The 13,699-nt window shown below is 37.0% G+C and overlaps 1 protein-coding gene across 8 annotated transcripts in view; it reads left to right on the top strand.

Annotated features, from left to right (window-relative positions):
- LOC140156584 (homeobox protein OTX2-like) overlaps positions 1-12,993 on the top strand; it is a 96,269-nt gene extending 83,276 nt beyond the window's left edge. For 3 of the 8 annotated variants that reach the window (XM_072179694.1, XM_072180004.1, XM_072180080.1), the window contains exons 2-4: positions 1,029-1,279; positions 7,749-7,954; positions 12,031-12,993. In XM_072179694.1, the coding sequence (XP_072035795.1) occupies positions 1,029-1,279; positions 7,749-7,954; positions 12,031-12,615 (1,042 nt within the window). In that variant the 3' untranslated portion in view covers positions 12,616-12,993. Of the gene's footprint in view, positions 1-1,028; positions 1,280-5,925; positions 6,844-7,748; positions 7,955-12,030 lie in introns of those variants that run through there. The other 5 variants (XM_072179930.1, XM_072179776.1, XM_072179850.1 and 2 more) reach the window with 5 other exon arrangements.
- Positions 12,994-13,699: the final 706 nt, after the last annotated feature.

The raw sequence follows: 13,699 nt of genomic DNA, 5'->3' as shown, positions 1-13,699 counted from the left end.
GACATAAATAATGATAGATCTATAGCATTGTGATGACTTCATGTCATCGAAAAAGTCTGCTTATGATACCATTACGTCTTAGCATTAAATGTTATTTTGTCATAACTTTTTATTTCCTTTTTTGCACAGAATATGAAATGAATTTTATGTATTTTATTTGCACGTTATGTTTGATTTCAAAACACACTCTTCCTTTTTCCTTCTTCAAAACAATTTCTCAAACATACGCATGTCACCTCGGGATCATCGACTCAAAGTAACCGATTTTCTTTTGTGCCCAAAAGTACTTTTAAAAATATGAAAAAAAAATGAAAATAAAACGTAACAACTGATGCAATGCAGGGCTTTAAAACTTCCAGTCTGATGATCACAATCCTGGTTTCAGTCTCACAAAAGGATTTTTTGAATAGGACGACATGTAACTAAAGTATATAATATAACAAGAATACACAGAGCAAACTTTGAATTACATTAAGAAAAAGAATTACGTCAACACAGAAGAAATATACACACATTGGTATTACCTTAACCTCAATATATATCTATAAAAAATCACGTGAAAATATCAATGATAGCATAAAATACTCGTCAATGATTGGCTTGCTTAGTACCTCACGTGATTCGAAGCACAAACTGGTATATGATAGAAGTCCGGTGATTGAATGGAGGCGAACTATGAACTCCCGAAATCACTTGACTGGATGGTGTCAACCGCTGGTGGCACTGCAGGCGTTTAGCGGTGGTTTCTTTATGGGACTCTATTCACTGGTATAATATTTGTCAGGCCCTTGTATATTGCTTGTACACAGGCATGAATGCTACTTTAATTCGTTGCAACAAATACGGCAGTCACTTACGGCATTGCTAGCCCATACGAGCACACACACACGAGCGGCTAAAAAATTATCGCCATATAAACAACTCATAAGTCCGAAATTTAACCATTTTTGGATCAACCTTGGATTTATACCAGTGGTATCACATGAGAGAAATTATAGTGTGATCTACTTTTTTATGTTTCAATCCAGTTTTACCAGCAATACAAGCACCGCTTCAATTTGGCCAGCCCATCAGCATCACTTCAACGAAAGAGTCGCCCCGTACCGTCACCCAGCCGTCACCGCCACAGCCACAGCAGCAGTCATGGCCTACACTCTACCTCCCCAGGTTCATGCCGGGCCAAAAGGGGGCCCTCCATACTCTGTTAACGGAATAAGCTTAGCATCTCCTAATGTAGACTCTATTCATCCGGCGATGAACTACTCCAGTAAGTATGCATGTATGTATCCACCCATTTCTTACATTTTCTCTTTTTTTGTACATTTTTTAAAAAAGTTTAAGGTAGTTTAGAAAAGTTCTAAAGTTAACCGTAGTTTCATGTTTAGATGGTGGTGCTTGAACTTGACAGTTCGTCTCGTTATGCAACATAACGTTTGGCAGAGTGTGTAAATAGTTTCGCGTTTAATTTAATTGCATATGTAGGCCTATTTGAAAAATGCTGAGAAATTAAGTTTGTTTAAACATTTTGTAAGCTTCTATCACAAGGCTCAAGTTAGCGCAAACTTCACGAAGTTTCACCCAATTTCAATGGCGCGTTATCAAACTTTTCGCCTCTTTCTCTTGCAAGTATATAACCATTAAACTGTCTATGATCATGCCGCGACAGTTCATAACCGTTTAAAAGTTTTAAAATATGCCTACATAACACGAGCAAAAATGTATATCGGATCATTTTAAACAACTCTTTTGAAGTTGTAAACCGTCGTATTTGTTGTTGAGCTCATGCTATAAAGTTACAAAGTGTTTGAAATTGAAGCTAAAACATAAATTATTATACATGCCTATGCATTAAAATTGACTACACCAATCGTGCTCTCAACATCTTTACTTTGTCTGTCGGTAACTTTAAACTGGGAAGATATATATGCCCAAATTCAAAATTTATTTCATCCAATTAGAAAACGAGCATGCGTCTTGATTGCGCTCTCGGTGGATCTGTCTGTGGTTGTCAACTTCAAGTACCTCTCAACTAACATCTGATCAAAATATAGATAACATTAATCCTCACTGCTTAATCCTATTTCCTCTAATCATTCCTATAAGTGGGGATTATGCTACTGATCTTGTCAACATGACGATTAGCTGTGATCCCCCTTCATTAACCGGCGTCCACTGTTTAAACATCCTCATCGTCACCATACATTTTACAAGCCAATAGAAATAGCATCGTGTTTGCATGTTAATGGTGTTGACCGACTTCAAAATACCCATGTTGTACCCGATGTCTGACACCCCATATAGTTATATTTACTATATATTCTCCACTGTATAGGGTACACCATTCACCATATCCTGTAGACTTATATTTTATAGTACTAAATTGTAAAATTTCATAAAATTATTTTCATCATTATCGTTAAGTTAATTGAACAGAGAACACAATGAGCAGTAGACATTCATGTTCTAATATAATGTGAAAACGTACATTCTAAAACTGTGATACAAACCATGCCAACTGGTGGTATCATTTCTTAATGATTTTAACCAAAATATTACCAAAGGTGCACGACGTTTGATCCACATACATTGGTCATGTAATTCGAAAAAAAATGACACACCGTTACAGAGCATGACATACTATTTGTATATACATGGAAATAGTAGATAGCATTCGCAGGTGCAGTACTATAAATGAAATTATACATATGATACAAAAATATATGTATGTATAATTCTGCTTGCCTAGCTTTGCAACGGGCTTTGTGGTATAGAGCTAGGGCCTGGTATTGCAGTGACTGGAATTTGTACTGGTATAATTTTTGTGACAGGAATTTCTGGAATAATTTCAAAAGTATATTTAATAACTGGTTTTGACAGGTGCACGGCTATGGGTTAAGAAAGTATATGATATTTAATTATAATTATCATTGTAAGGACTGTATCTTACTGGTATATGTGTTCATTGAAGAGCGTCATGGCATATCACACAATCATAATTGAATGTTGGAGTTCATGAGGCTTATTTCGCCTGGTATTTCTTGCCTTTCAACTTGGAACTTTGTTCAAAAAGTTGTTGAAAAGGTGATATCATTCGTTAAACTCGGTCGCATGTTGAAATTACTAAATAATATTGCGGACTTGAAGTTGAAACTTGGTCTTGATAACGCTCTCCGGTGATTTGTCCCGGTAATTTTGTCTTGATGTCGGGCCTACCACCTATATTATTATAAATCATTGTAAAATCACATGCCTGTATATATGTAGGCCCACTTGTTATTTCATTTGCTCAATTTATACCGGTAACTTCTTAAGGCATATATACACAGGCATGCAGTCAACGCAAAAGTCGCAAAATACATTCCAATTTATTCATGGATGCATGAACACTTTATCAAAACTGAAGAAACCCAAACAATCCTAAGTTTTAACACAATCACTTGACAATCTAACACCTATATCTGCTTTTTTTGCGGGGGTTTCTCCACATTATGTACCATGATTGTACTTTTAACGAACTTTCTGTCACAATTCTGGCACATATATATATTTGTAATTATAATGATAACTAATTTGAAGTTTGTGACTGAGTGTAACTTTATAGCGAATTGCAGATCCAAAAAGATATTTCCACAATCTATCACCTATACAGATACTTCTATATATTTGGCTAATTTTATCATTTTTGTCTTCAAGATTTGGAATCATTTTTCCTTGTTATCTTGTTTTGGACGTGGCAAAAAAATGTCAACCAAGTGAATATGTTCTAAGCTTTGTTCTCGCTTAATTTAATGTTGAGGTAGGGGACCTCTCATTTCTACCAAAGTGAATACGAGCACAAAGACACCACAGCCTAATCAATAATCAGAGACGATAATGTATCGATTAGATCCGGGCCCGGAGGAACCAGTTATTGTCCTCGGTAAACTTGTTTAGTCAGTACTCCATAGGAAAAACGAAATAAACAAAATATATGTATCATCACAGAATGTGCAGGAGTGGGGGCACTTTACAAAAGCAGTGTAATGATACGCAATGTGGTATTGATTCAGACTGGCAGCAACAAAAAATCTGGTTACAAAGTTCCGATTCATGACGCCCGAATCGAAAAAATCGAGCGGAACTTCTCTCGATCGAAATTACATCTTTTGTCGATTTCTTTCTTTGCTATTGTAAATTCAATGTGGTTATTTCCTACGAGAGGTAGTTGGTCAATATTTCTTGCTTTGGTCTTTGCATTACAAATGTCGGTTTTTGAGGAATTCGTCTAAAAATCGTTTGATAAAATCGTCCTTTAAGGGTGGTCCAAGTTCATGCGCATTTACGTAATATAACATGGTTCAAGTCAAATATCATGATCTTGTAAAAGTCCAACTGAAGGCTGATTATTATCAGAGTAAGGCTGTATTTATTTGTGAATCGAGTGGCCGGATTATTTTATAATACAATCCTGTGATTGCGTTTTTAAATCCAATATATCCGATATGGCATAATCCAGGGGTTTTCCCAATATTTACAATCATCACAATAGTATAGAGTGGGAATCCCCTGACATTGCCAATGATTGCTGAGGACATTGTGTTGTAAACTTATAAATCCGTAATCATATTAAGACAGTTTTATCCGTCAATTTAGCCAAACAACGTTTAGGACATGTATTATAAAGCTGCATGCATGGGATTTTATGAGATAGGATTTGAATTGTTGTTCGTCAGTGTTCGTTAATTCCACTTCCAAATGAAAAGTAAATCGGGATCTAGGTATCAAATATACTTATAGCGCGATGGTACCTTGACCACTGTTGACGAGTTAACAGTGGTATAATCCTTAAGTTTAACTTGGTGGATTTTAGAACATCGCACACATCTTTTATATCTAAAGTACAACAACGATTTCATCTGTATTAATTCCACTTTAAAACGCGTAAATTGTTGTGCTTGTTTAACGTATTCCAACAAGTTTATCATCAGCATTACGAGTAATACATTGTATAGTCTGATATATTTATTTTTTCAATCGGAAGATCTTATGATATGGTGCAGATTGTTTAAAGTTGAATGGTCCTTGGATGTTCTGTTATTTAGCTGGTATTAGTCTTTAGATCAACATGATCAACAAAGATTGGAGCATTATTAATTCCACTTCCGAAACATACAAACTGTTTTGTTAAAGGTTTATAGGATTTAATTGTTTAAGTATAGTTTAAAATGACGATTTGTATACAACACAAAAGTTTGGTGCAATAGAACGGTAGCTGTATAGTTGACTATACAATTATTTGAAACCGCGGTAGAAATACGTATTTTGACCAACTGTTTCATGTGTTGTATATAGACCAAACTGTTGGTCATTTTTTTGACCAACATTTTTGCAGTGTATAGATAATTAAATTCATTGAATCGTTTATGTCGAATAAAATCCCAAATTTCACATTGATATAGTAAGTTGAAATACATATATATGTCAAAACTATAATTTAATTTACCTGGGATCAGAAATGCACCATCTAGTTTCAAATGCAATGAATAAAGAAATAATAAAATCAACGATCTTCTTCAGTGTTTATAGGCCTCATTAAAAAGTCAATAATTTAAATTTTGCATGATTTTCTTTGGAATAATCCCCGATTTCTTTATCCCATCTTAAAATCTACATCATTGATTTAAACAAAAATTTTGGCCTATAAAAATCTACTTTGCTAGTTCAATTGTGAAGTTATTAAATACATGGCCCCTAATCTTAATCACAGATGATATTGCCATCCTTTTCATCAGTGAATAGGCGTAGGTGACCTCAAGCTCCGATCAGTGAATCGCTCACTCCTGATTGGACGATTATGGCCCAATAATAGGCCGATTTAGAGGCTTAGCCCAAGCTTGACGAGTGAAGCTATTTACATGATGCATGACAAGAGGATACCGTCATGCTTCTTTAGTCACGTTGATAAGCGTCTTTGCTATCTAGTCTCATAACAATACATTTCAATTAGCGCCTTGGTTTTCGTTGAAGTTGTTAGCGTGATGGTGCGGTAGCCCTCAAAAGGAACCTGTGGACATAATGGCACTGCGGGAGGGGTAGCAAAACAATAGGCGTTGACCAAGTTGTAAAACCTCATTATCACTTCAAACTTGTGAATGAGGTATGACGATACTCTTGACTGTCATAGCACTTGAGTTTGCTTTCTATAGGCTTTTGTAAACTGGATTTCGTTGGCATATTTGAACTAGTCAGTCTACCGTGTTGATGTGTCAGCTTAGTTCTCCTGTAGTTGTTGTGTCGTAAGCACTGCGAGTTGTTGTGTGATTTGGATCAAAATGGCGGCGATTGTGGAAACAGTGTCGAACCCTATGGATAATCACCCTACTACTAATGGAAACATGGAACACGGACATGGAGATGAATCTGCTCCTCATCCTGTTAATCTTGTAAAATCAGACCCACCTCATCCGATAACTGTGACCAAACTTGAACCGGAGAGTCCCCTGCAATCACCCACGGATCCCTGCACGGACTTACAGCATCAACTACCGCCTACGCCGACTTCATCCGTACCGGGTAGCCCAATGATGACAGTGCCACCACAGTCTTTGCCTTCCCCCGGTCCAGTGACATCATCGCAGCACCAGGATGTTTTGGCAGCGATGGGTGGAGGTGGTGCGGGTGCATTTCCTCATCCATTTTACCATCACATACAAGGATTCCAGTACCCGCATGCTTTGCCGCCGATGGAAGCCCATCACGGTCCTCGCGGGCCTATGCAGGTCCCGGGGATGCAGGTCCCATCTCGGATGCCACATTATCATGCGCCCCATCCCGGACCCCATCCACATTCACATCAGCTTGGAGGTAAGGTTCTGATTATGTTTCTTGAGGAGGTTCATTTTGTTCATCGTTTTACATGATTATTGTGAGGTTTTTGATGGTTATTGCTTTTAGTGGCTTGTTTTGTGATGTTTTAGGTTTGTTGGAGTTATAGCATATTATGCTATAATGATTTATCAACCACTGTTCAATTTGCATATTATTTTTGTTTCTTAAACTTTGTATACATATTCATACATCATCATGTGATCAATTAAACTGAATTCATATGTTCCGACTTTCTAACAAGTTTAAATAAGAAAATATCGTTCTTCTTTCCACGCATGTATATTTTTCAAACAATATGTCTACTGCTCATAAAATGTTCTCTGTTATATGTAATGTAGGCTTTATTGCAAGTAGTAATTATTATTATATAGAATAAATTATTACTTATGGAAGTTCAATCTAGTTTTATGATACTATAGTAGCCTGGCTTCGAATTTACACACGAATTTTGTTACGAATGCGAAGCTATCGGTGAGCAAATTCGAAGCTAGACTTCTCGGGTAAGTTGTATGTTAGCATTCAGTTTCCCGGGCCAGTTTCTCAAAACTGTAAATATGTACATCGTTTTTACATTGAAACCCGATACAATGTATAGTTTAAGACTGATGTACACATGTATCTCATCTTCTCTGACACATTTTGACAAGTAAGGCCTACAAATCATATACACACACTTCAGGGCCTATATAATTATTTTAAAAGCTTCCCAATAAGTGCTCTCTTACATAATTATAAAGTCCCCTCCGACCCCCCCTGCCCAAATTCATTCATGCAGCGTCCTCACCCAGTACACAAAATTGAGTCACATGTATATATCCGCACAAGGTATCGACCAAGTTCTTTCTCTTTTGCCTCCCCCTGTCCATTTTTGACATGGATAGGCTTAGGTCCTCGTGATCTGACCTATGCTGGTCTTTCATATAATCCATACGCAGATCCGCCAAGGAAGCAGAGACGGGAGAGAACCACATTCACGAGGGCTCAACTCGATGTCTTGGAGGCGCTGTTTGGCAAGACCAGATATCCAGATATCTTCATGAGAGAAGAGGTAGCACTGAAAATCAACCTGCCAGAGTCAAGAGTACAGGTGAGTTTGGCTGAAGATTTTTGTCTGACCAAAGATACTCAATAATGTTTTGAGTATCTTTAGTCTATGTCTGTATGTCTGCTTGTACCGTTAAATGTGGTAACTTTGGCATGCATGCAGTGCTAACTTTGGCAGGTCACTTTTAGAACTATAAATCTACGTATCAGAAATTGATTTTCTTTGAAAAGAAAGAATTTTGCCCGAGTTTAACTTGTACTTGTTTCTAGAAAATGACATGCCAAAATTACGACTGAATGCATTGATATGGGTCAAATTGCATTTCCAAGGAAAGTAACATAAACTGATGTTGACCATATCAGGACTCAAGATGTTTCGGCGCCGAACGACCGTTTAAAAGAGCAAACAAACATTTATCAGAGTCAAAACTTCAAAAGCACATTCGAGATATGAATGACTAATATTTCAATATATTCAAAGGTCCATATTCTTTCATACCATTGATCATTCCATATCATTTGAAATAGGTCCTGCTCTTACCTGTTGCAACTCCAGTGACATCTCATGCACATTGGTAAAGGCTTATGTTCACTAGAGAAGCATGAACAGCCCTGTTGTATTGATATTTCTAAGAAAGCACTAAATGACTAATATTTTATTCAAAGGTCCGTGGAAATTAATGAGGTGTCACTCGAGCTGGAATAGATCAAATAATCGCGATTCTTATTCGCTCTATAAACTCTTTTGATCTCGACTCTATCCTACTGATATTGACAAAATACTTTTAATCCCGAATCATATTCGATCATATACTCTTGATCTTAAAAATGGACTATAAATAAAATAACATAATATTCCAGCCAGCAATAGGCATCGATTCATTCCAATTTCATGTCAGATATTTTTTACCATTATACGTAGTTTCTCATTCAACAAATCTGACGAATAAAAAAGGCATGAAATCAAAGTTTTAAACTCGTGACAAATTTAATTGCACCGCAGTTTTAACACTTAAGAAATTTTGAACGCAACCGCGACATGAAGTTTGATCATCACTCCTTGTATTTGGGGTGTTAAAAAGGGCATATAATGTACCGGTACCCAAAAGTAATAATAGGCCTTCATTTTTGGGTTTGTAAGAGGAATAACCCCTCGGGAGTGTACTTCGGAACAAAAATGGCCCTGTTACGGTTTCTATAAAAGGGGGTGTAAGCCGAGGTGCGGACTCTGCTCCAGGCGGCCGTACGCGATTCAATACACTCCGCATACTGCTAATTAGCCCCGCTTTTAACTTTTGCCGATTTGGGGCAGATTTTTTCCTCTTTCTTACAATTTCGCATTTCGTTTGGCCTTCTCTTTTTCTTTGCATTGGCCTTTAGGGTGAGATTCAAGAAATTGGAATAGTTATAAATGGGGATGTATGAATGCGTGTAAGGCATGTATGGTGATATTAATGTTCAAGTTTCTCAGCATTAATCATTAATTAGACGTTATTATTGTATAATACACGCTAAAATTGGTTTGTTCTTGCTATTGCCATTCATTTATTGTTATACTCATGTGCTAAATAATTGGCCCATTAATTATGACTTTTGGTCATATTCTTTTGTGCCCTTTTGTTACTGAATATTGTTCCATCAGTACACCCGGGTAAATTGTATTTTGATTTGGAGGATGTTTTTAAAAGGGAGTGCATGGGATAGAGCTTGGGTAGTGACCGCAAAATTAGGGACAAACCTCGGCGAAGTGAAGTTAGGCAAACGCCGAGAGCGTTCAGGTGCACAGTACTATAGAAAAGTTTTCAAAAGAAACCCGGTAATAAAGTGATCATAAACAAGGCTTACAGTTATAGACCCAACTTTTTCTGGTTGATACCGTGGGCTGAAACACCGCACTGCAATGGTAATTCGTGTTGTTTTAGTGTTTTGGGGCCTTTTGAATGTTTCTAGTGACTTCAATGAGTTGGACGTTTTGTCCTGCTTGTGGCGAAAAAAGTTTTTACGAGTGGTGCTCTGAGTGGTGTCATTCGTTGGAGAGTTCTCGCGTGTGACACGAACTGACACCTTGGTTGGTGTCGATCTTTTAAAATTGAAAAATGCATGCACATCGCTTGGAAGATCAAAACAGAATCGAGAGCAAAATTGAAAAATTTCATTACATCAGTAAATGTGTTAGACATTGTAGTGCATTTCTTAATTTCTCGAGATTCATTAAACAAAGATCTTTGATTTAAAATAAGCGAAATACACTATAGCATGTTTTATCGTTTCAATCTAATTTATTTTGTTATAACTAATAAGTAGCTTGCTTTACATATTAATATGAAAACAAATGCCTTTTTAAAAAAAAGAATATTTATAATATAATAATGGCGACTCAAGTGCAGTGCTTTAATTGCATGTTCAAGTACCCGTGCATTAAGATACAGAAAGAGAGAAACGAAAAATATGAGCAAGTCGAGTTCCGGCAGCCATACAATGTATATCATGCTGGAATCTGGATAGCCATTTCAGTATTGCCGTGCTTCTTAAATTGAGATGTCCAAAGCACTAATTGGTTTTCTAATTAATGAGTGTTGTTTTAGTAATTATCAAATTCAATTCGGCTGCTTCAGACTCTAACTGCAAATAGAATGTTGGGTCTACATATTTATAACACTAGCCGTTTTCAGCGCTCCTTCAACTTCAAGTGTCATAATATTATTGGACTTTTACCTACACACCTGGCTATAATTAACCATACATATTCATACCTTTATGTTAATTTGGTAACTTAATAAATATTCATGTAATGGAATGATTTTGATCATCAAGTTGTTCACGTCAAGTGTCATCGTTGCTGCGTGACCCAACGATAACATTAATGCATATACTACCGTAAATTCCGGGATATAAGCCGCATCTCAAGAAGTAGCCAATAATGTAGGCCATAAATGTATCAATGTATACCCTATACCTTAGAATCAGTTACTATTTTAGTTATTTCAATAAATTTGAATTGATGCTTTATTAATTATTTAGGTATAAATGCAGGGACCAATATTTATGAGATTTTGTCACCTAAATACAAGAAATTCATATTTCGAGGAGTACTTTGACCTTTACTCTGATATACACATTATACAATACAAACTTCTCATGAACCATGTGAACCTTATCCAAACGCGATATACACCCAACTTTTTTTGTCACAAATATTTTCTCTTCAAATCATTAAACTTACAATTACATAACAACGTTGAGATAACCACCATGATTTCGATCTTGGTTCAACATTTGAACAATGCCAACATTGGGCAACTCTTTTTTTTCAACAAGTTGGTTTACTCTGGGTTCATATTTACACAAACACACACTGCCAATGTCATCACAGCATTATTCAGTTTTTGACTCCCCTCTATTTCCTCTTTTCCACGTTGAATTTGCTATTGCACAACGATTGTTAGCTTTGCAGTGTTTGCACGCCTCCCTCGGTCTGGGTTTTATAAGAGCACCAAAACGGACCTCAATGACAGAACATTTTGTACGCTAGTTTCTGAAATTTTACTATATAGGCTAGCGTTGTAAGGTATTGGAAATTATTTGCAGTCTTTCGCCCGTTTACTGACAGACGAGATCGCTTCATCACGCGATTTATCTTGGGTAATACACAACCCCGTACACAACACGAATCTCTGATAGTAAAAAAAACCAAAACAGCAATTATCATTTCGAAGGGTCATGCCGTATTATTTGACATATATTAACTAATTCGTACTTGTTTGAAGGCATAAAGTTACTTCCAATGGTTCAAAAATATCTAGAATCGTCACCAGTCTTGTAGTCTTTTTAAAATTTAGACATAACCATGATAACTGTATTGTGATAAAAATTGGGATTCAAATTCTGAAATGACAAGAGCTTATGCACAGAAAAGATAGGTTCACTTGTAATTTGTGGTAGGAAAAGAATAATGTTGATAGGATAGGCTTTGTAGTATGTGTGTTGGAGACTTGTTGATTTGAGTTGAGGGAGGGGGGAGTAGGGTGAGTAGGGTTGTGGGTTGTATACCGTATGTATTTGGATGTTTTTGTATACAAATGTTTGACATTCTCTCTTCATTTTTATGTGTCATTTCAGGTGTGGTTCAAGAACAGAAGAGCAAAATGTAGACAGCAAGCGCAGCAACAACAAAATGGCGGCACTCCCTCCAAACCTAAGCCTGTCAAACCTAGGAAATCCCCTCCAAGGGACTCGCCCACAACACCAACTAGTGAACCAAACTACAACAGCAAATCACCTCCTACGCCAACAACTATGCCCAACAACAATACAATCTGGAGTCCTGCTGCAATAGCGCCACCTACCATGAGCGAGTCACTGAATAACATGACTAACAGTAGCTGTATGCAACACACGTCAGCGTACCCAATGCACAACGCACAGACAGCAGGCTACCCACAAAGCTACCAATCATCATATTTTTCCAACCTGGATTACCTCCCTCCTGTACCGCAATTCTCGCAGATGACACCGCCCCCTATGAATGGCAATCATCACATGGGATCAGCGCCCTCACAAATTCCATCCCATCCGTCGCACCACGCCAGCATGGCATCCATGGGCTCAGCAGCCATGCCCCATATGACACCCACCTCTTTACCTAACTCATCAGACTGTGTAGAAAGTAAAGACACCTCATCATGGAAATTCCAAGTATTGTAACCCCTCTGCAACTGTTGAAGAGTCTGTTAAAGTACTTTTATATGTCACAAACTTTTTGTTGGAATTGATAAATTTCCTCCATAAGTGGCACTCAACGAAGACTTTTTTATGAACTCTGAACTTTGAACCTACATAATTAGATGTTTGATGGATTCCAAGGAAAGAAATGTGTTATTTATTCATGCTGTCAACAAATGGTCAACTGGTAAAGATTTTGAAACCTGAAATTATTAGGATGTATTAAAAGACCAAATCACAAAACCACTCATCATTCAATCCCTGCCAATAGAGGGCAGTATTCAACATCTCATGCCACACACACAAAGTTACTTCTGATACAGGGCCAGATTCCCTCTCCATGTATTACTCTAAGCAGGGTCCACACAGCGTTTGTGTACCTTAGGATACTTGTGTAGTACCCCTGTGTATTTGTGGTCTACATCAGTAAACTATTTGATGGTGTATGTGTAGGTACCAGTGAGTAACTACATAGGCACCATTGTCCAAGTGATATCAAGAGGTGTACCAATGTGGTAGCCCATTCTTAGAGTATACACATGAAAGAAGGATTCTGGCTGTGCTTTTATATGTAGTCTTCATACCAGTCTGTTACAAACTAGTGAATGTTGTGTCTTTAATGAATAATAGGACACTTTATTTAATTTTGTTCTACCAAAGATTTACTTTGTTGTATTTATGCTTTAAATCTAAAATGGTGACTTTGGCAAAAAAATAATGTCATAGATATGTCAACCAGTGGTGAACTAAGTTATTGGGGAGATCTTACAATATGGTGCAACTTCATCTTCGTCTGAATTTATAAGTCGCCAATAGTGAGTGATTATACAATCTGACCAATGACATGCATGGTTTGTTGTTGCTTAATAGGCAACAACTTGGTCAAACGGCAATCGCTTGTTGATAGCGACTAAATTATAAACTTTTTCAGCCTTATTATGCTATGTTGGGCTTTGCTAACTGAAAATGGACAGTTGATGTACTTAGTTTACTATGATATTGTAAATTTCCCCACTTCATGGTTTCTATTCTGCAATGTATCACCCTTAACATGTGTGCATTCTGC

Source organism: Amphiura filiformis, chromosome 1, assembly GCF_039555335.1.
Source record: "Amphiura filiformis chromosome 1, Afil_fr2py, whole genome shotgun sequence".
Lineage (NCBI taxonomy): Eukaryota > Metazoa > Echinodermata > Ophiuroidea > Amphilepidida > Amphiuridae > Amphiura > Amphiura filiformis.
This window is presented reverse-complemented; position numbering and strand designations above follow the sequence as displayed.